The sequence below is a fragment of the Acanthochromis polyacanthus genome, chromosome 10, assembly GCF_021347895.1.
Source record: "Acanthochromis polyacanthus isolate Apoly-LR-REF ecotype Palm Island chromosome 10, KAUST_Apoly_ChrSc, whole genome shotgun sequence".
In the NCBI taxonomy this organism is placed as follows: Eukaryota; Metazoa; Chordata; class Actinopteri; family Pomacentridae; genus Acanthochromis; species Acanthochromis polyacanthus.
Genome location: NC_067122.1, coordinates 31,756,077 through 31,778,220, shown reverse-complemented (window position 1 = coordinate 31,778,220; position 22,144 = coordinate 31,756,077). Strand labels below are relative to the sequence as shown.

Sequence of the window (22,144 nt, the reverse complement as noted above, 5' to 3'; positions counted from 1 at the left end):
CATGTTTTTTGCTCATTTGAACACACATTTTTTATAAAGTGAACACTAGGAAGCAGAACTGGGACACGGTTCCAACACTGATGACACAATTAAGACACAACAGGTCAAAACTGAAAACACTTATCAATGAACTGCACACTATAAAACCTGCTGGGAAACAGAATTAGCTGTTCAGAATGCAACCTGTTGTTGAGTTCAGCAGATGGTAAGGATGGTGAATAAAGTAGATAGTTTCAGGTTTATTGTGGTTTATTTTACATGGTGTCTAAGTGTTGTTTGTCTCTTCAGTCACATGTCTGTACTGGAACAATACAAGCAGTCAGAAATGTTCTGAGAATACTGTAAAAAAATCTAATGTATAATTCTGCTTCACAAGTGCTGGTAAAATGACAGAAAGTGAACATGACTGACAGTTTCTCTGTTTTGTGTGTGTTTGTTCCAGAGAGTTTTTCAGTTGGATTCTGATGACACACATGAATACATCTGGAGCAATGTTAGTTTTATAGAGGACTACTGATTTGGGAATGGTTCAGTATGAACCCCCAAGTTATTGTGTTTTTTTCTGCCTCCATATTCTCCCTTTCTGAATCCTATAGAAGAATTACATGGAGGTGGAAGGTACATGAGCGCCAGCCATACTTTGGGAAAATCTTTTCAATAAATGGTCTTGGCATGTGGTGATGTTTCTGTTGATGCATTCAGGGCTGGATCAGACACATTAGGTCCTTCTTTCCAGAGAAAACACAGCTTGTAATGTTGATGAGGTCCAGTGGTCTGACCAGGCTGAAAGAACTGATGCTGACGTGGTGCAAATATTTGCATACTCTACTGTGGACAATACAGTGCTGAATTTTTTGTCTAACATTATTTTTATTTTGTGACGTACACTCAGGCACTGCAGCAGCCCCCTCTGATTTATTTATAGGATGCATTTGGGTTCAAGTTGTCATTTTTGAGGACTGTATCATTTTATTTACACTTCATGTGAAAACAGTGAGAGAGGAGTGTTTAGTATTTAGCAGTGCAGTGTCCTAGTTTTGCTTCGTGTGTTTTTAATTTAGAAAATAAAGTTCAGATTTTGACAATACAGTGCACTTTTGACACACGTGTGCAGTGGTTTGTGAACTGTGTCCTAATAAAAACAATAGTGTGCAGTGTTTTTGGAAATGTGTGCTATTTTTCAGGAACTTATCAATTGAGAAAAACTGTACACCTGATCGGTGTAAACTAAAGATTTATAGGTACGGACGGTTTAGGTGTACTAATTGTGTACACAGTGCTTACCCAAATGAGTGATGACAATGTTCACAAAGAAAGGACAAATAAGTAAACACAACAATAATTTTCACTATTTTTAACAAAACTCTAATTTTTAATGAAACACTTTATACAAGCTCACATTCAGCACACAGACATGTAAAACTGAACTGAGATGAAATGTGTTTATCTGAGGACAAAACATCAGTCTGCTTTCTGAGTCACAGTTCATCTCAGTGCGTAGTATGGTTTTGATTTGAAGGCAACAAAGACGTGCTGTTGTGTTTGTGTGCTGCTGTTAGTCAGCAGGGACGACTTCCAGGATGATCTGCAAGGTTCTGTTGAAGGAATCTGTGGATACAAAGAAAACCACACAGAGATCTGTGACTATAGCAAACTAAGTTTAACAAGTCCACCAAATAGATTGAAACTTATTGCTAGCTGTTTTTAAGTGACTGCATTTTCTTAATAAAAAAAAACTTCAAAACTAATACATCTACTCATTTGTTTTATGTGCAACTGAATCTGACGGTCCACTGTATTAGTAACTGGTAGTGATGAGTTACCTAGAACCTGTTGAAGCCACTTTGGTCTGTGGTTGAAGTGAATAAAGATGTAATATGCTGGGATGCCAGTGAGAGAAATAGCAAATCCAATTCCTGTGTTGATGGGGTCAGAGTACAGAGACAGGAAGACCATGAAGAAACATGTGAGGCAGAACACCACTGGGATGAATATTGGGACCTGTGGACAAGTTAAGAGAGATATTATATACTGTATGTACACACACAGAGCAGTCAAAGTCAACTCATCACATTTCTTCTTTGAAAAATCTGAACAAATTAAAAATCAAGGTGCAATCGTGAAAGGCAAGTGCTGTGTGCCGTGGTTTATAATGCAATACAGATTTGGTGGGGATTTGGTGCAGCTACAGCTGTGTGCAGATGTGATGGCACTGACCTTAAAGGGTCGGGGGAGGTCAGGCTTTTTATATCGCAGGTAAATTAAACCCAGCACCACCACACCGATGAACAGCCACCGCATGAAGCTCATGAAATTCAACAGGCTGTAGATGTCCCCAACAAACAGCTGCAGCATGGTCATAGGGTACTGCACACACACACACACACACACACACAGACACACACACACACACACACACACACACACACACACACACACACACACACACACAGAGAGAGAGAGAGAGAGAGAGGTTCCATCATTTCTGATGACATTCATTTCTGTATGACTTCTCCTAGTTTTAACCCTTAGCACTGCTTACCTTGCCATAACCTTAAAGTGTGCGTCTGTAGATCAATGTGCACGTGTTTATTTTATTGATGCTCACACATATGAAAGTACAAGTGTCTTCAGCTAACACCACTGACTGAGGTGCTGTGATGTTCGTATGAATTAAAATGTTATTAATCAATAAATAGAGGAGTATACCGTCAGGAAGAAACAGCTGCTGCACAAAGCAAAGCTCTGTAGATGGAATAAGAACTGTTGAGTTTTAAGATGATATCTTATTTGCAGCGTATGCTATGTTTGTGGCTGTTTGTCAGGTGTTCATTGAAATCCATTATCTCGGGTCAGTATGTTTAACCACATGTCAGCATGCAGGCATACAGATGTAACATTCTTTACAATGCTAGTGCTTCATGCTACATTAGGAGAAATGACTTGGCTTACAGAGCAAACAGTAACAAACACATACTGTGATGAGTGTTTTTTTTTAAATGAGACATCTGTGGAATGCTATTTGTTGCTGTTGCAGTCAGTGGTTGTTTCTAAGGTAAGCTGTAGTGATTGTCTATGTACTAAAATAGACAATAATTAACATGCAAGAGCTATTGACTGAGGTGATTTATGCAGTAAACTGACCAGTATGAGGACAGCAGGCAGTGGAGTGTGTCTGCGGACGTGGATCATAGACAAAACCTCAGGGAGCTGTCCTTCACGTGAAGCTACGAAAAACATTCTGGTGAAAACACACATGGGCACACAGTCACACAAACATATCAACAGGGTGACGATGAAGACTGAGTTAATGTGGACTATTGACATTATATGACTAAAACATGCAGATTTTTTTGCCTGAATTATATTCCTCTAGTTTTAGTTCCAATAAAGAACCCATGTTGTGCTATTTGTTCTTCCCATTCCTTTAGTCCAGGCTCATATTACAGGACTAATATTGTTTTTTTAAATCAGGTTGAATTACACACATGCATATGCCACCAAATTGGAAAATATTGGCGCTTCACACATTGTAGGATATGAATAAGCTTACGTTTCCATGAGGAGCAGTCTGGGAGCAGTGCACTGCCTCACATGGTCTCATGGGAAACAGACTGTGGTGCAACAACTTGTTTTCAAGCTATTAATACTTTACAGGGAAGAGTAAACAAAAGCAGAAGGCTAAACGAGCGTCGGGGAGAAAATGCTCAATGGAAGTAAGATTCTAATATATCTGTAGCTGATGTTAGCCCCAAAAGCTGCACTGTTTAGCACTGCTTGGCTACAGTGTCCACTGCTCTGAGTGCTTTCATGACAACTGCACCCATCCCGATTTTAACCTGTAAATAGCAAACATGTTTGATACGAACTGATTTGACGCTAATGAATCTTTGAGCAGATCACAAGGTTGCAGACTGGATCTGTAAGGCCTTCACATTAACAAATGATCCGGGCTGAACATCAGATCAAGATCTCAGACCACATCACAACACTTCTGAGTTGGTTTCACGTTTCAGATCTGGGGGCTAAGTCCATTTTGTAAATACAATCTGTGGTTATTTTTCGGTTTAATTGTGTGGTCACAGGCCAAAGCCAAGTCAAAACTGTATGAAAACATTGTACACTGTGTAATGTAGCAACTTCTTCAGGAGTTCTGGTTCAAACATGTCAGTTGAATGCTTGAATGTAGTAAGCAGCTCTTAGAGGGCTACGTCAGTACTCATGATCTGGAACACAGTTCATAGCCAAGAGACTTTTTTGGGAAGGGCTTCCTCAAAGAAAAGGGGCTAAACGAGGGTTTCGGATGGAGGCTGAGATGAGATGAACAATGATGAACTTGTCAGTGAACATAATAGCTAACAATGTCTCAAGTTCCCCGCTCAAAGACACGCAAACAACAACTGTTCCCTTTCTTTGACAGTTTGCTGTATTTGGATCTCTATGAAGCCACTGTACTTCCTGCACAGACATTTCCCATTAAAAGCCTTTCCATCCGTTGTTGCTTCTTAAGGCTGTCATTTGGGATCCAACCATCATTTCAATATCAGCCTATTATTTGAGAATTTGCAGGTTACTCAATAATACAGATGAATCCTAATCTTTCCTACTGCCACTACAGTGCACACTGTATTGTGTGCAGAATGTGTACAGTGAAAATGTGCACAAGGTTTAGTCTTTGCTGTTTGAACATACAAACATCAATGAATCTGTACCTCGACAAGGCAAAGAGGCTGCCATTCATGGAGCCGTAGCAGGACAAGGCGACAAACACGGGCACTGCAATCGAGAAGTTCCCTAGAAGTTTCTCTGCAAATGTCTGAGGATATGAGGGTGAAACAGAGGGTTAGACAGAGCCTGAGCACAGTGACAAAATACGTTTGACAAAAAAATCTGAACTTTGTAAGTTTCAGAAACATTTATAAACACAATGCCTGTCATATAAAATGGAGAAATATTTCGGACTATGGTCTATTTCTGTACTGAAACTAATCAGTGTCATTGACCTTGTTAACTCCTTTTAGATTTCCTTGAGTTGACCATTCAGATAACACAACATGACATTTCCAGCAGAACATTGCTCACTCAATAGCAGTGTGATATTGGGAAACATGATATTGGAATGAGGCTGCACAGTGGTTTGGTGGTTTCGTCTTGCAGCTCGAAGATCCCCGGTTTGCGTCCCCTCACTTTGCATCTTACAGTGCCTTGTGAAAGTATTCGGCCCCCTTGAACTTTTCAACCTTTCGCCACATTTCAGGCTTCAAACATAAAGATATAAAATTTTCATTTTTTGTCAAGAATCAACAACAATTGGGACACAATCGTGAAGTGGAACGAAATTTATTGGATATTTTATACTTTTTTAACAAATAAAAAACTGAAAAGTGGGGTGTGCAATATTATTCGGCCCCTTTACTTTCAGTGCAGCAAACTCACTCCAGAAGTTCAGTGAGGATCTCTGAATGATCCAATGTTGTCCTAAATGACTGATGATGATAAATAGAATCCACCTGTGTGTAATCAAGTCTCCGTATAAATGCACCTGCTCTGTGATAGTCTCAGGGTTCTGTTTAAAGTGCAGAGAGCATCATGAAGACCAAGGAACACACCAGGCAGGTCCCAGATACTGTTGTGGAGAAGTTTAAAGCCGGATTTGGATACAAAAAGATTTCCCAAGCTTTAAACATCTCAAGGAGCACTGTGCAAGCAATCATATTGAAATGGAAGGAGTATCAGACCACTGCAAATCTACCAAGACCCGACCGTCCCTCTAAACTTTCACCTCCAACAAGGAGAAGACTGATCAGAGATGCAGCCAAGAGGCCCATGATCACTCTGGATGAACTGCAGAGATCTACAGCTGAGGTGGGAGAGTCTGTCCATAGGACAACAATCAGTCGTACACTGCACAAATCTGGCCTTTATGGAAGAGTGGCAAGAAGAAAGCCATTTCTCAAAGATATCCATAAAAAGTCTGGTTTGAAGTTTGCCACAAGCCACCTGGGAGACACACCAAACATGTGGAAGAAGGTGCTCTGGTCAGATGAAACCAAAATCCAACTTTTTGGCCACAATGCAAAACGATATGTTTGGCGTAAAAGCAACACAGCTCATCACCCTGAACACACCATCCCCACTGTCAAACATGGTGGTGGCAGCCTCATGGTTTGGGCCTGCTTTTCTTCAGCAGGGACAGGGAAGATGGTTAAAATTGATGGGAAGATGAATGGAGCCAAATACAGGAGCATTCTGGAAGAAAACCTGTTGGAGTCTGCAAAAGACCTGAGACTGGGGCGGAGATTTATCTTCCAACAGGACAATGATCCAAAACATAAAGCCAAATCTACAATGGAATGGTTCACAAATAAACGTATCCAGGTGTTAGAATGGCCAAGTCAAAGTCCAGACCTGAATCCAATCCAGAATCTGTGGGCAGAGCTGAAGACTGCTGTTCACAAACGCTCTCCATCCAACCTCACTGAGCTCCAGCTGTTTTGCAAGGAAGAATGGGCAAGAATTTCAGTCTCTGGATGTGCAAAACTGATAGAGACATACCCCAAGAGACTTGCAGCTGTAATTGCAGCAAAAGGTGGCGCTACAAAGTATTAATGCAAGGGGGCTGAATAATATTGCACACCCCACTTTTCAGGTTTTAATTTGTTGAAAAAGTATAAAATATCCAATAAATTTCGTTCCACTTCACGATTGTGTCCCACTTGTTGTTGATTCTTGACAAAAAATTAAAATTTTATATCTTTATGTTTGAAGCCAGAAATGTGGCGAAAGGTTGAAAAGTTCAAGGGGGCCGAATACTTTCACAAGGCACTGTATCTGCCGGCCTTCCCAGGATCTTTCTGCATGGAGTTTGCATGTTTTCCCTGTATATGCGTGGGTTTCTCCAGGTTCTCCGGCTTCCTCCCACTGTCCAAAAATATGCTTTCATCCAGTCACCTGACCTCTGTGCCACTGATCGCTTATGGTGCACTTGAAGACTGAGAAAGACAAACATCCCTGATATGGCAGGAAGCTCAATGGAACACTGCTGCTGTTACTGAAGCAAGAGCAGGGAATACAAACACTGAAAGACTATTTTTGCTTTTCACTGACATGTTGGTATTGTCTTTTAGATTGATGGGGTTTGCATTAAATGTTAAATAAATGTAAAATAGAAGGATCTGCACTGCTGGTCTAGATTTGTGGCTCCGCTGTATGTCAGAGGCACATCTATGAATGCTTGGCAAGGTTCCTTCTTCATTTTTCAAAATAGCTGGCTTGTTTTTCTCATATATGGGTTTAATGTCTGAGTGAAGACAGTATAATGCACCATTCTAAAGCAATAGTTTAACATTTGTTAAATACAGTGTTTTCACCTGTTTCCATCTTCCATTTTAGATGAGCTAACTGTCATTACACTTGTTCCTGATTGGTCAATCATATTTGGCTGTTCTTTTTTCCAGGAAGAAACACATTTTTCCAAAAATTATGAACTTTTTACTTTTAAATTACGACAACTGGACTTCATCTGAATGTAACAGTATGAAAGACTCTTACTGAATTGTGCTTCGTCTTGTTTTAATAGTTGTAGTTAGTTAGATGGAATTCAAGCGTCTGACAGGGCTGCTGGCAGTAATTGTCATAAATGGGTCATGCAGAAGTGGGAGCAAAAGCTGATTATTATTCATGTAGCCATTCAGTGGTGATTAGTCACAGTCCACGCTTGCATGGACAAGTGTGGACTGTGAGGGGAAAAAGGAGTTTATCATGTACATGTGTATTTGTAATTTTATACAAAAGAAAGCTGAAATTATGTTGTCACTTCAGATCATTTCTGGGCAACGAGTCTGTAATGATGCAATAGATCCGATTAGGTTTTTAGTATGCTGGACTTCTGTTTATAAATTCTGAATATTCTGAACATTGCACTGAGGTATTTAAAGCCAGGAGACAAATTTGATATGATGTGCAATTCCAGCTGACAAAACAGGATTCCTATGGATTTAAATGCATTTCACGCGATATTCTGTGTTGCCATGATTTCTGACCATCAATAAATAATAAATAAACAAATGCTGCATTCCTTAAAAAAAATTAAAATATACTGAATTTCTGACAATACCATATGAGAGAATGAACAACCTTGGCAGAGTATTGCACTCTCTGGGGGCTTTTTAGTTTATTTATTGTAATGTTATTTAGCATTTCTGTCACAACACAAGAATTCTTTGTACATTTTGGAATTGGCCTGAAGCTATTCCCTGACAAACAGCACTGCAGTAAAGCTTCATGAAGTCCAGTGGGTGAAAACTCTCATCCATTAAAGGATGTAACATACCTGACAGCTCATGCTACAAACTTGTATCTGTTCAGGCCGACACATAAGTCTGACTTTGATCTTGAAGCCCAGGAGCCATTTCTGAGAACAATGGATTCATTTCCTGTTAGCGCAGGTTCGGTCCTATCAAATGCATCTTTCTGTATTCCAGCTTTGTTTTCAAAGCTTAATTTCTTATCATTTATTTATATGAATGATTTTATTGTGACTAAAATTCTACTTTCAATGTAAAGTCAAGGGTTGTCCACAAACAGCATTTAAAATAAAGCATCAGAACCTACTAGTCCAATAGTAACTGACTGTCACAGAAAAACACACAAAACACATGGAAGTTATTATGTCTTCTGGTTCATAAAATTTAACACAACGTTTTAGTATAGGACTGTATTATTTAGATTGATTTTTACTCAATAAGTAAGCAAAACTGGCTGTGTTTTGATGACTTGCAATACACACAAAAAGAAAATAACCTATATGCTTTCCTTAAGTTCTTTCCATCTACATCACACTCCATCTACACTCTTACATTACTGAACACCCCTGTAATTTCAGCAGTCTAAAATTACTAATTGTGCCTTGAGGTCGGCCTCTTTGAGACAAGTTCTAGACACCAGTTAAACTCTATAATTAGGTTTGAGTTGTAAACTTCTGCCCGCTGTCTGTGAGAAAGGAAGAATACAGTGTAATTCTTTTATCTCATCACAGCCTTCTAAGGACAGATAAATGCTCTTAACACCTTTCTTAAGGCGCTCGTATCATTCATTGTGCAGAGGGCAATAAAACTAACTGCATTACTGAAGACAAGTGATCTCTTAGTGAAGGAGTCTTGCCCAGCTATAGGCTTACAGTAGCACTAATAGCAGTCCTCAGTCTAACAAGAAGTGGTGGCTGTTTTTGAGGAATGTCTGTGATTTGATTAGCATTAACAGGGCTGGGCTGGAACAATTACATTAACAGCTGCTGGGAAGCCGCGCCATCAGAGGTACTTCACTAATAATGACATGTTAAGTGCGGGAAGGTAACTGTGGTGCTCGCTTTGGGAGTAAACATCACGAACACCATCGAGGTGAGATGTCAAGTCAGTGTTTCAATTAGCACACACAACTTTGTGCTGCAAGGGAGCCAAGGTCAGCACGAAATGGGAAGAAGTCACCATCAAAAACGTTTGCATTAAGAAGATAATTTGGAGTCAGAAAAAGGAAATGTACTGTATTACTACAGTTTTGACAAGAAGGTACTGACTTTATGCATTTGCAAATGCCTCCTAATTTTGTTCTTAACTCCTGCTGCTTGTATTGTAACTAAAGGACTTCAAGCTGAAATAAAATGAAAGACACTATTACAGACAGCATCTACCATTTCTCATTTTTTAAACAATATTTCTCTTTTTTCTAAACTTTATGTGGTCTTATAATGCTTTTAGGGATACAGGAGGTCCTGGACTTACGTCAGAGTTCCATTCCTATGGCCTGAAATAAGTCAATTTTTGCCATAAGTCAGAACTCCGGCGAAAATGTAAACAAAGTCGTTCCGTGCATCACAATAAAAGTCATGAATACCAACGACTTTCATGCACTTATGAATCATTTTACAGGAATATAACAGAATGTGTTGCACGGTTTTACAACTTGAGTGTATTATTCTATCTAATTTCCTTTCCATGGAGAGGACTTTCCTTTTTCTTAGTTTTTTCCAACCTATATTAATCCCCAGAGGGAAGTTCTGTTTTTGGCGTATCCCAATGGGGGGGCAGTCAGAGTGCAGGGTCAGCCATGGTACAGGGCCCCTGGAGCAGGAAGGGTTAAGGGCCTTGCTTAAGCACCTGGCAGTGGCCGCATTGAGGTTTGAACCTCTGACCATGGGATGAGTAATCCAGAACTTAACGGTTGCGCCACCACTGCTCATCACAAGAGTGATGTGTGTATGAATCATTGTACAGAAGATAACAGAACATAATATGTTTGAAAGCTATTATGACGGGTAAAAAGTTAGTGAATGTAGCACAATCCAAGGTGGCGTACAACCGGTGAATGTGAAGAAAGTTGTCTTATAGTAACGCGTGACGACGTATTCGTCAGCTCCTCTCGACCACCAGTTCCATGCAGCCAGTTTCACCGTAACCAGTTCTACGTAACCACTTCCAACGTAACCAGTTCCCCGTAATCAGTTCCACGTAACCAGTTCCACGGTAACCAGTCCTACGTAACCAGTTCCCCGTAACCAGTTCCACGTAACCAGTTCCCCGTAACCAGTTCCAACGTAACCAGTTCCCCGTAACCAGTTCCACGTAACCACTTCTACGTAACCAGTTCCAACGTAACCAGTTCCACGTAACCAGTTCCAACGTAACCAGTTCCACCGTAACCAGTTCCACCGTAACCAGTTCCCCGTAACCAGTTCCAACGTAACCAGTTCCCCGTAACCAGTTCCACGTAACCAGTTCCCCGTAACCAGTTCCAACGTAACCAGTTCCCTGTAACCAGTTCCACGTAACCAGTTCCACGTAACCAGTTCCAACGTAACCAGTTCCACCGTAACCAGTTCCAACGTAACCAGTTCCACGTAACCAGTTCCACCGTAACCAGTTCCAACGTAACCAGTTCCACGTAACCAGTTCCACGTAACCAGTTCCACGTAACCAGTTCCAACGTAACCAGTTCCACCGTAACCAGTTCCAACGTAACCAGTTCCACGTAACCAGTTCCACCGTAACCAGTTCCAACGTAACCAGTTCCACGTAACCAGTTCCAACGTAACCAGTTCCACCGTAACCAGTTCCAACGTAACCAGTTCCACGTAACCAGTTCCACCGTAACCAGTTCCAACGTAACCAGTTCCACGTAACCAGTTCCACCGTAACCAGTTCCACCGTAACCAGTTCCATATAACCAGTTCCAACGTAACCAGTTCCACCGTAACCAGTTCCATATAACCAGTTCCACCGTAACCAGTTCCACCGTAACCAGTTCCAACGTAACCAGTTCCACCGTAACCAGTTCCACCGTAACCAGTTCCAACGTAACCAGTTCCCCGTAACCAGTTCCCCGTAACCAGTTCCAATGTAACCAGTTCCCTGTAACCAGTTCCACGTAACCAGTTCCACCGTAACCAGTTCCACGTAACCAGTTCCACCGTAACCAGTTCCAACGTAACCAGTTCCACCGTAACCAGTTCCACGTAACCAGTTCCACCGTAACCAGTTCCAACGTAACCAGTTCCACCGTAACCAGTTCCACATAACCAGTTCCAACGTAACCAGTTCCACCGTAACCAGTTCCACCGTAACCAGTTCCACATAACCAGTTCCAACGTAACCAGTTCCAACGTAACCAGTTCCACATAACCAGTTCCAACGTAACCAGTTCCACCGTAACCAGTTCCAACGTAACCAGTTCCATGTAACCAGTTCCACCGTAACCAGTTCCAACGTAACCAGTTCCACATAACCAGTTCCAACGTAACCAGTTCCACATAACCAGTTCCAACGTAACCAGTTCCACCGTAACCAGTTCCAACGTAACCAGTTCCACCGTAACCAGTTCCACCGTAACCAGTTCCAACGTAACCAGTTCCACGTAACCAGTTCCAACGTAACCAGTTCCAACGTAACCAGTTCCAACGTAACCAGTTCCACGTAACCAGTTCCACCGTAACCAGTTCCAATGTAACCACTTCTACGTAATCAGTTCCACGTAACCAGTTCCAACGTAACCAGTTCCAACGTCACCAGTTCTATGTAACCAGTTCCACCGTAACCAGTTCCAATGTAACCAGTTCCAACGTAACCAGTTCCACGTAACCACTTCCAATGTAACCAGTTCCAACGTAACCACTTCCAACGTAACCACTTCCAATGTAACCAGTTCCACATAACCAGTTCCAACGTAACCAGTTCCAACGTAACCAGTTCCACCGTAACCAGTTCCAACGTAACCAGTTCCACGTAACCAGTTCCACATAACCAGTTCCAACGGAACCAGTTCCAACGGAACCAGTTCCACGTAACCAGTTCCACGTAACCAGTTCCAACGTAACCAGTTCCACGTAACCACTTCTACGTAATCAGTTCCACGTAACCAGTTTCACGTAACCACTTCTAAGTAACCAGTTCTACGTAACCAGTTCCACGTAACCACTTCTACGTAACCAGTTCCACGTAACCAGTTCCACGTAACCAGTTCCAACGTAACCAGTTCTATGTAACCAGTTCTATGTAACCAGTTCTATGTAACCAATCCCACGTAACCAGTCTAACGTAACGACGAAACGCTGAGAATGTGGTAAACTGAGGATCCCCTGTATAGTGTTTTCTGATGTTAAGGTGTAAACTTGTTAAAACAAAGGTTGTGATATCACTTCAACTGTTTGTGTGTTTACTCTGTTATACAGCCATAAATCTGTGATAAATTCCACTAATTCACACATCTTATCTGTTTAAATGCATTCCATTTTAGTGAACCTGCTGTCTGGATGTCGTCGTCACATTCTTTGAGACTGTCACTTAATGGCAATTACAAAACAACTATCAAAAGAGCTGTTCTTATTATTTAAAGCTTTGAGTGAAGGTAGCAGTCAAAGTTCTCAGTACAGTATTCCATAATACATTATAGAACTGGAGTGATCGCACCCCTATCAAAGCCAAATGATTTATAATCATGCTACCTCTCAATCATCACATTATTTCTGAGTCAACAATAAGAGTACTTCCTCTGGAGAAAAATCAAAAACGCTGGAACTTAATGATTTCAGTTGTTTTCCTTTTGCAGCATGACAAGTTTCACAACCGTGAACTATTGGCCTCATTGTCATGAAATATAATTAATTCAAGTTCCTGATGCTCTGATTTAGCTATTTGTCTGGACCATCCACAGGTCAACATTTAGATTTGTTCAGAGCTTTGGTTTTTTACAGAATACCTGCAAAGCTAATGGCAGAACACTCTTTTCTGTTGCATAGTGAGTGTCTTTCCTAGACACGAAAGCATGCACCATTTGTGAAGAATTCAGGAAACAAACTGTGCCTTTACAAAATAGAATAACAGGACAAAAAATGAAAGCAAACCTAGAAACTCCTGTAATATATCAACAGAGCAATCATCAAGATATTTAAAAATAAGTATAAAAGGAAATGCTTATTAAATAGTTCAGAACATAGTTTGTTTCTCTCGTAATCATTTTTGAATGAGCTGGCTAACAATAATACTGTTTGGATTTGAGCTGTTTCTTTTTTCTTTTTAGTTGATTATTTGCCTGTTGTCAGATGACTTCATTAGTACAAGTCAATGAGAACAGTAGCACACCTGATGTTTTGTTTTTTTTCAATATAGTTAGGGGGTAAAGTTGTTGTGTAGTGCTTTTATCCACAACCTTTTTTAAAAAAGAAAAGTGTTGGCAGAACTCAGACTTTAAATGTCACATAGAAAATGTAGTGACTGGAATATCTGGCTTTGTTTTGTATTGCAGTGTCATTTTTGAGCAAGTTTAGGTGCCTCTGTTTGGAAAGAAAGAGATAAAGCTGCAGTGTGTACATTATAACCTCACAGTGTCATGAAGAAATGTTTGCTCTATTTTAAGAACAAAATTTTGTGTGTTTTCATTAAACTACATGTTTGTGCATCTGCAGACACTACAAGGTACATATTTTACAACTATCCTTCCATTTTTGATTTAAGGTGTGCACTGTGGGAGTCTTAAAATAACTAAATTATAACATATCAAAGATTAATTTTAATGCATGCATTAAAATGAAATACACTACAATCCCCGCTAACTTTGTTTCTCTGTTGTCTTTAGGGTTTAATGTCCATAATACTAAAATTGACAATTAGTTCTTAACTGAATTGAAAATGTATTGTTGTTTTTACCTAATCTCTTGAAAGCTATTTAAAAATACGTTTAAAGTAATGGTTATGAGTGACATTAAGACGTATCCCATTGAGTCCATCCTTAACCAGCAGCAAAAGATGTTTTTCTATCAGAGGTTCCAGCATAGGCGTCAGTTTAGTGGGGGGACGGTGGGGACGTGTCCCCCCCACTTTTTGTCAGGGGTCATTTTGTCTCCAACACATTCAAATTCTTCACATGTAAGCCGTTGTAAACCCAGTTATTTTCAGCAGTATAGAAAATTCCGACGCTCCTGAACGCACCATCCGCACTCGGCCGAGAGTTGCACAGACATGCAGCACACCTTCGTGAGGTTAAAAAAAAATGCGCAGATGCTAAATTTGCGCCTGTGCCAAGTGGAAGCTCCGACCAGAGGCGTGTAGGGGCAGAATTTCGGCCCGGGAGAATTAGTACTATAGCGGCCCACAGACCCCTCTACCTGTATGTAGCAATAGTTCAACAGCTTCATCCTCTGCCTTTGGTGCGGTGGTTGTGAGGTCGAGCCCAGCTTGTGGCATTTTGCCGCCGTTCTTCGACATTTTCTCAAAGTGCTGTGGTCTCCATCCCCCCCACTTTTAAAAACAAACTGACCCTTGGGTTCCAGGAACTTGAAACTCTCTTGGACTAATGTCCTGGAATATTCCCTGGTGTAAAAATGCTTTATTTTAAAATTATTGTGCACTGCGCTACATCGCAGATCTGATGTAGGCTACAGTTAGCATAAGTTCCAAACCTACAAAACAAAAGCTGTAGTGTATCAACAGAAAAAATGCTGGGTGGCGTTGTTGGCAAAGGGTAAAAGCTGGAATGTTTTCGTGTGTGCAATGATTTTATTTTTTGCTTTTTCGTCTACTTACCACAGCAACAGCTTCTGATGCCAGGAGCTCCTCAGCCGACATCACAGTGTAGTATGCCACATTGGTCAGCACATAGCAGGAAGTCACAATTACCATGGAGATACAGATCGCTAATGGCACAGTCCTGAGGGAAGAAGGGACAATAACAGAAGCACTGTCACTCGCTTCCTCACCTTCCTCTCACCTCTGTTATTTATCTGATCGCAACCTTTTTCTATTTCTCTTCTCTCTTTAGAGTTAACAGGTTTCAGAAGGATGTATTTTAGCTCCTCCAATAAATGTGAATCAAATAACATGGGCTGGGAATTAAACAGCACTGTAATGTTGCACATGTTAATAAAAAGAAAATCACAGAAGAATCACTCTTCTGCTGCTCTCACTTTCACTTAAATACAAATACTGTGTTCCTTCATTATTTCCACTTTGTTTTTTTTTTGTAATTTGTATTTCTTCTGTGGCTTTTTAATTTTTCATAATAAAATCTTATGAGGAAAGGAAGCTATTGTGTCCATTCCACATGGAGGAAGTGTAAATCATACTAAATTCATTAAGGCAAAAGAGGCACATAGAACAAGTTCTCCAGGCTGCAACTGTCCAGGAGAACTACTGCCACATTAGTTGCAACATTTATTGTTGTTATTATTCTGATTATTGAGGGGTCAAGGTGTAGAAGAAGCTGTTAAAAAGTCTGTACTGCAGAGACACACTATCTAACATACAAAGGTACATTTATTAGCACCCTGTTTTGGTGCTAGACCTTCATCAGGCAAAAAGTTAAAATACTAGCCTGATGAAGGTCCTGTACCAAAATGTGATGATAATAAATGTATCGTTGCAAGAGGCAGGGTGCAGCTGTCTAAAACTTTTAGATACGGTCGTCTCACTTCTATGCACCTGAAACAGATTTGTTAAGAATTCATTTGAAGAGAGCAGAAAAAGACCATGTACATGGACTGATGGCTGGGTGGGTGGATGTTAGCTCCTTCCATTTTTTCTTGTCAACATTTTTTGAACCCAAAGTAATTACGTAGAATTAGTTCGAGGGAAGTGTTGCATCTAAACCACTGCTCTTCTGAGGAGGCTTCTGGGCTACATTGCTAATAGTCCAGGACCAGGTCAGATTCATTCCATAAAGATAACTACTGTCTTATATGAGTAGATAAAATCTAAGTTTAGATTTTTTGTTTTTACAGTGCCTTGTGAAAGTATTCGGCCCCCTTGAACTTTTCAACCTTTCGCCACATTTCAGGCTTCAAACATAAAGATATAAAATTTTCATTTTTTGTCAAGAATCAACAACAATTGGGACACAATCGTGAAGTGGAACGAAATTTATTGGATATTTTATACTTTTTTAAAAAATAAAAAACTGAAAAGTGGGGTGTGCAATATTATTGGGCCCCTTTACTTTCAGTGCAGCAAACTCACTCCAGAAGTTCAGTGAGGATCTCTGAATGATCCAATGTTGTCCTAAATGACTGATGATGATAAATAGAATCCACCTGTGTGTAATCAAGTCTCCGTATAAATGCACCTGCTCTGTGATAGTCTCAGGGTTCTGTTTAAAGTGCAGAGAGCATCATGAAGACCAAGGAACACACCAGGCAGGTCCCAGATACTGTTGTGGAGAAGTTTAAAGCCGGATTAGGATAAAAAAAGATTTCCCAAGCTTTAAACATCTCAAGGAGCACTGTGCTCCTTGAGAAATAATATATAAAATATACAGAATATATCCCCTTTGTGCCCCGCAAGTCATGCCCTTTTCCACAGTGTAAGCTGATCCGTTCCAACCCCACAGTGTTTGGAATAGCATCCCCATCTTCCAAGCATGATATCCCGATTTTCCTAACTGGAATTCTGAATGGATGGCTGGTTTTATTCCTTTGGGAATCAAGAGAAAGAAAGACCTGACTGGCTCTATAGGCAGCCATAAAAGGCACTGCGACTGGTCAGTGTTCACGCCCGTCCTACATTTCTGCCGTCCGATTGGTTCCCTTGTCCCGACCAGCTGTGTCCTCCTGTGTCCAATCATATTGAAATGGAAGGAGTATCAGACCACTGCAGATCTACCAAGACCCGGCCGTCCCTCTAAACTTTCACCTCCAACAAGGAGAAGACTGATCAGAGATGCAGCCAAGAGGCCCATGATCACTCTGGATGAACTGCAGAGATCTACAGCTGAGGTGGGAGAGTCTGTCCATAGGACAACAATCAGTCGTACACTGCACAAATCTGGCCTTTATGGAAGAGTGGCAAGAAGAAAGCCATTTCTCAAAGATATCCATAAAAAGTCTGGTTTGAAGTTTGCCACAAGCCACCTGGGAGACACACCAAACATGTGGAAGAAGGTGCTCTGGTCAGATGAAACCAAAATCCAACTTTTTGGCCACAATGCAAAACCATATGTTTGGCGTAAAAGCAACACAGCTCATCACCCTGAACACACCATCCCCACTGTCAAACATGGTGGTGGCAGCCTCATGGTTTGGGCCTGCTTTTCTTCAGCAGGGACAGGGAAGATGGTTAAAATTGATGGGAAGATGAATGGAGCCAAATACAGGAGCATTCTGGAAGAAAACCTGTTGGAGTCTGCAAGAGACCTGAGACTGGGACGGAGATTTATCTTCCAACAGGACAATGATCCAAAACATAAAGCCAAATCTACAATGGAATGGTTCACAAATAAACGTATCCAGGTGTTAGAATGGCCAAGTCAAAGTCCAGACCTGAATCCAATGGAGAATCTGTGGGCAGAGCTGAAGACTGCTGTTCACAAACGCTCTCCATCCAACCTCACTGAGCTCCAGCTGTTTTGCAAGGAAGAATGGGCAAGAATTTCAGTCTCTTGATGTGCAAAACTGATAGAGACATACCCCAAGCGACTTGCAGCTGTAATTGCAGCAAAAGGTGGCGCTACAAAGTATTAATGCAAGGGGGCCGAATAATATTGCACGCCCCACTTTTCAGGTTTTTATTTGTTAAAAAAGTTTAAAATATCCAATAAATTTCGTTCCACTTCACGATTGTGTCCCACTTGTTGTTGATTCTTGACAAAAAATTAAAATTTTATATCTTTATGTTTGAAGCCTGAAATGTGGCGAAAGGTTGAAAAGTTCAAGGGGGCCGAATACTTTCACAAGGCACTGTATGTTCTGCTCTTCTACATGATCTTTACAAAGGTCCTACATCTATGTTGATCCAGGGTTTGGGGCAGTAGGGACAGCATGACCTAGCTTTGGTCCGGACCACAGTTGTCATGCTTGTGATATTAAATTTCACATTATTACACTGACCAATAAAATCATAAAGACCAAAGATAGTGACAAAGTTTGCAGCGAAATTGCTAATAAAATATGAGTACACAAATAGTAGAGGAGATAAAGTACCCAGTGGCTTAGAACGCTTCTTGGCACTTTTTTTTTTTTTTTTTTTTTTACTGTTTGTTAATGAAAAAACAAACTCTGGAATTACTTTAGCTGTTCTGAATGCCCACTTAAGGTTTTTTATCTCTTATCTCTGTTTTCACATGCTACAGGCGCCAAAGATGTTTGTTAAAGGAGCGGTCTGGCAGCATCAGACAGCAGCAGGATATGAACATTTAAAGACTGAGCTGTGCAGTAGGAGCTTCAATAATTATTCATAATTCTCCTCTACATGGAGGCAGCATTGTCTAGGATCTATCATAAATGACACGGCGTACTTTTCTTCACTTCAGACAGATAAGCCGTCACACAGAGTCACAGTTTATCAGATACAGTTAAATCATTTGGAACACTGTTGAATCTTGAGCTCCATCGCAGCTGACTACTTCACTGTGGATGCATGATGTGGCCTCTCTAACCACCAGCGTAACCATCAAAACATGCCAGCAGGGAGCCTAACAATGAAAACATTTTTCTGTACGGTTCATTGCTGGAGTTACATAAATAATTGTCACATGTGGACTGAACTTTCTGTGTTTATATAAATGCACTAAAATCTCCCCTGAAATAAAGCAGTGGTCACCTTAATAACCAAATACCATCACGACCTGTATTAGTCTATGCATGCCAGATAATTAGGAAAAATAACTGGGAAACAGAAACCAATGTATATTTGTACGTAAGTTTTTTAAATGGCCCCTGTGGTGCCAAAAGCATAATAGAATTTTCAGCAGCCCCATGTGGTCACCTCGATGAATACTTTCAGGAGATGCTGTTGTAAAACTCTGGTCAGATTGGAGGAGAACTCTACAGCTGGCAGTACTTCTCTGTGGCTTCATCACCATGAACAACCTTTGGAACATGCAGGTAGTCATGTGCTAATATAAAGTAGTGATTGGAGCTGCTTTCCCTGTCATAAATCAACTGCATGTGTCCAGCGGCGAGAAACAATACTGTGCTGTAGGTTTCAAATTCATCACATGTATATAACTGTTGCCAGTAGCATGAGCATGAGTCAAACTTACTTCTCAGGGTTGTCTATCTCCTCTGTCACGAAATTCAGGTAGAACCTAAAGAATGAAGCAGTTGTTATTAAAGCTTCAATAATTCATGAATGGTAAGAATGCTAACTACAGTACAAGTGAAGAACCAACAAAATATCACTGAACAATCTGAAACTGCTTAAGTTTAATGACTGCCATAGATTTGTATCGATGAGCATGTGGACAGTGACACAGTTTTTGTCATTTTGCCGCTGTGCATGCAAGTGTGCATGTGGAGCATACCTACCACCCAGCGTATGCATACATCCCAGAGTAGAAGGCCAGCGGCATACCAGACAGCTTCACGTTGCTCAGCTCAAAGGCATTCTCAAAGTTTCTGGTCTCTCCTGTAAACACACACATACCTCTTCTTATGCACTGTCTGAAGCACTATAATTGTCTCTAAATGAAGAGGGATTGTTGCCGCCATGGAACGATCAGTGCAAATAGTTTGAGACAAGACCAAGAGCAATAATAGCCATAATAGCCATAATAATAAAAGTACTATAACAATAAAACAGATGAATGGAGCAGCACTCTGCCTTATTAACCCAGGGAAATAGATTGTTCTCAGCAACACAGGTTCATATTAAGTCATTCCCAGATGTAATCAGTGTTCTACTGTAATCACATTTATAAACAAAAACTGCTCAAACAAACAGGTTTATTGCTGTGTTCAGTGGCATAGATTATATGTGATGAACATTCTGTGACGAAAGCAGAAGCAAAGGCAGGTAATACTAGGACCAAATGAGACAAGTGGACTAAGTGTAGCTCTGTGGTTTGAAAAGCATGGAATCCTGTTGGACCCCATTTATGGTTTGGATTAGTACTCCACCAAGGAACGTGGCGCAGTTATGTGATGATCGGCGTACGTTTTCCTGTGTTCAACATTACTCAAAAACAGAATAAAGGAGTCCTCGACGTACGCTGGAGTTCCGTTCCCAACGTAAGTTGATTTTCTCTATGAGTCGGAACTCCGGCGAAAATGTAAACAAGCCGTTACGTGCATCACAATATCAATCAGTGAATGTAGCATAATCCAAGGTGGCGTACAACTAGAGAATGTAAACAAAGCTGTCTCATATCCCCACTTGACGACGTATTCGTCTGCTCTGCTCTGCAACTAGTTCCACATAACGATGGCCCATAGCCAGTTCCAACATAACGATGAAACGCCATATGTCGAGAACGTCATAAACTGAGGACCCCCTGCAACAGATTTGGATGAAATTTTTAGAGAAGGTCAGAAATGACACAATGACCAAGTGAGTAGATTTAGGCAGTGATGCAGCTCATAGTCTGGATCCACAGATTTGTTAAAGATTTCTGTATCATTGTGAAATGGCGGCACAGCCTCACTGTAACCACGACAACAAGTGAACACTACATCAGCTGCCTGCTGACGATCACATGATTGAATCCTACTACAAATGCACTGCTGAGGATTTATTGGGACTTATCTGTTGGAAGTCATATAAGGAATAACTGATTAAATTGTCAGGATGTTTCTGAGTCCAACCGCTACATATTTAGGTCACACGGTTTGGTATCTGTACATAACAGTGAAACAGTACAAACTCAAAGTACAGTTAAACGACTAAAAACTAAATTTCATGGCTATGATTAATTAACAGATAAATAGGAATGGCAAATGTGTGCTTGCATATGCTACATGATTTCATATCAGAATCTGCCAGTGTTGTTAATCTGATCTGGGTTTTGCTAACTTCACCTTTGGAGAAGCAAGGAGTCACACAAAACAGCACAAATTGGGGTGATTAGTGCAGCTAGCACAAGTTCCCTGCAGCTTTCTGAAAAACATACAAACCAAAACAGATTTCTATGTGAACGGTTTTAGATATCTGCTTTCGGTCTGACTGAAGGAAAGCAGAAACTAGCCACCTGGAATGGACATTTTGCAAACAGCCTTAGTGATCTCCATCTGTAGACATTTGACAGCCAACCTAGTCATCCTGAATATATGCATGCTGGCTTGTTGGCATGTGTGACTAGGATTTTGTTGAGATTCAACTGCTAAATGCTGTAGTGGATTTTAATGGGGGAGTAGATACTAACCAACAGAAGCAGAGAATGAGACAAACAGATTTTAATGCAAGACCCATGGCTGAAGGGAAGACAGGAACTCCATCTCTGAACACCTGCTATGAGGACGTGGTGAAATGCTCAAGCTGTTGCTTGCTGTGAGCAGCTGTGTATCATGGCCTGCATGGCTTCAAGCTTATATTTACACTGCATGTTGTTGTGTGAGACAAAGGAAGTCATGTTAATTGTTTCAGCTGAGCACTCTGTGTGAAGCCTGTTACATGAATGGAGCACTAAATGTCCCCTGGAGTCCGGACGATGTTTGGAGCTCAAGTAAAGTGCTAACAGGGGATATTAGAAGTGATGATGATGATGATGATGATGATGATGATGATGATGATGATGATGATGATGATGATGATGATGATGCTGTACCTTTAAAGAGCTGGTACATTCCAGGCACAATAATGATGGCGATGGCCAGCAGCTTGCTGAAGGTGAGGAGTATTTGAATCCTGGCTGTCCACGTCACACTGACACTATTCAGATACATAACAGAAGC

The 22,144-nt window shown here is 40.8% G+C and overlaps 1 protein-coding gene across 1 annotated transcript in view; it reads right to left on the bottom strand.

Moving 5' to 3' along the window:
* Positions 1 to 1,342: 1,342 nt before the first annotated feature.
* The window catches only part of slc7a11 (solute carrier family 7 member 11), a 36,425-nt gene continuing 15,623 nt past the window's right edge, over positions 1,343 to 22,144 (bottom strand). Inside the window, exons 4-12 of the mRNA XM_022209472.2 lie at positions 22,018 to 22,143; positions 19,784 to 19,883; positions 19,519 to 19,563; positions 15,072 to 15,195; positions 4,713 to 4,816; positions 3,145 to 3,241; positions 2,218 to 2,367; positions 1,824 to 2,001; positions 1,343 to 1,608 (exon numbers count right to left, since the gene is read on the bottom strand). Of these exons, the coding sequence (XP_022065164.2) occupies positions 1,556 to 1,608; positions 1,824 to 2,001; positions 2,218 to 2,367; positions 3,145 to 3,241; positions 4,713 to 4,816; positions 15,072 to 15,195; positions 19,519 to 19,563; positions 19,784 to 19,883; positions 22,018 to 22,143 (977 nt within the window). The 3' untranslated portion in view covers positions 1,343 to 1,555. The remainder of the gene's footprint in view (positions 1,609 to 1,823; positions 2,002 to 2,217; positions 2,368 to 3,144; positions 3,242 to 4,712; positions 4,817 to 15,071; positions 15,196 to 19,518; positions 19,564 to 19,783; positions 19,884 to 22,017; position 22,144) is intronic.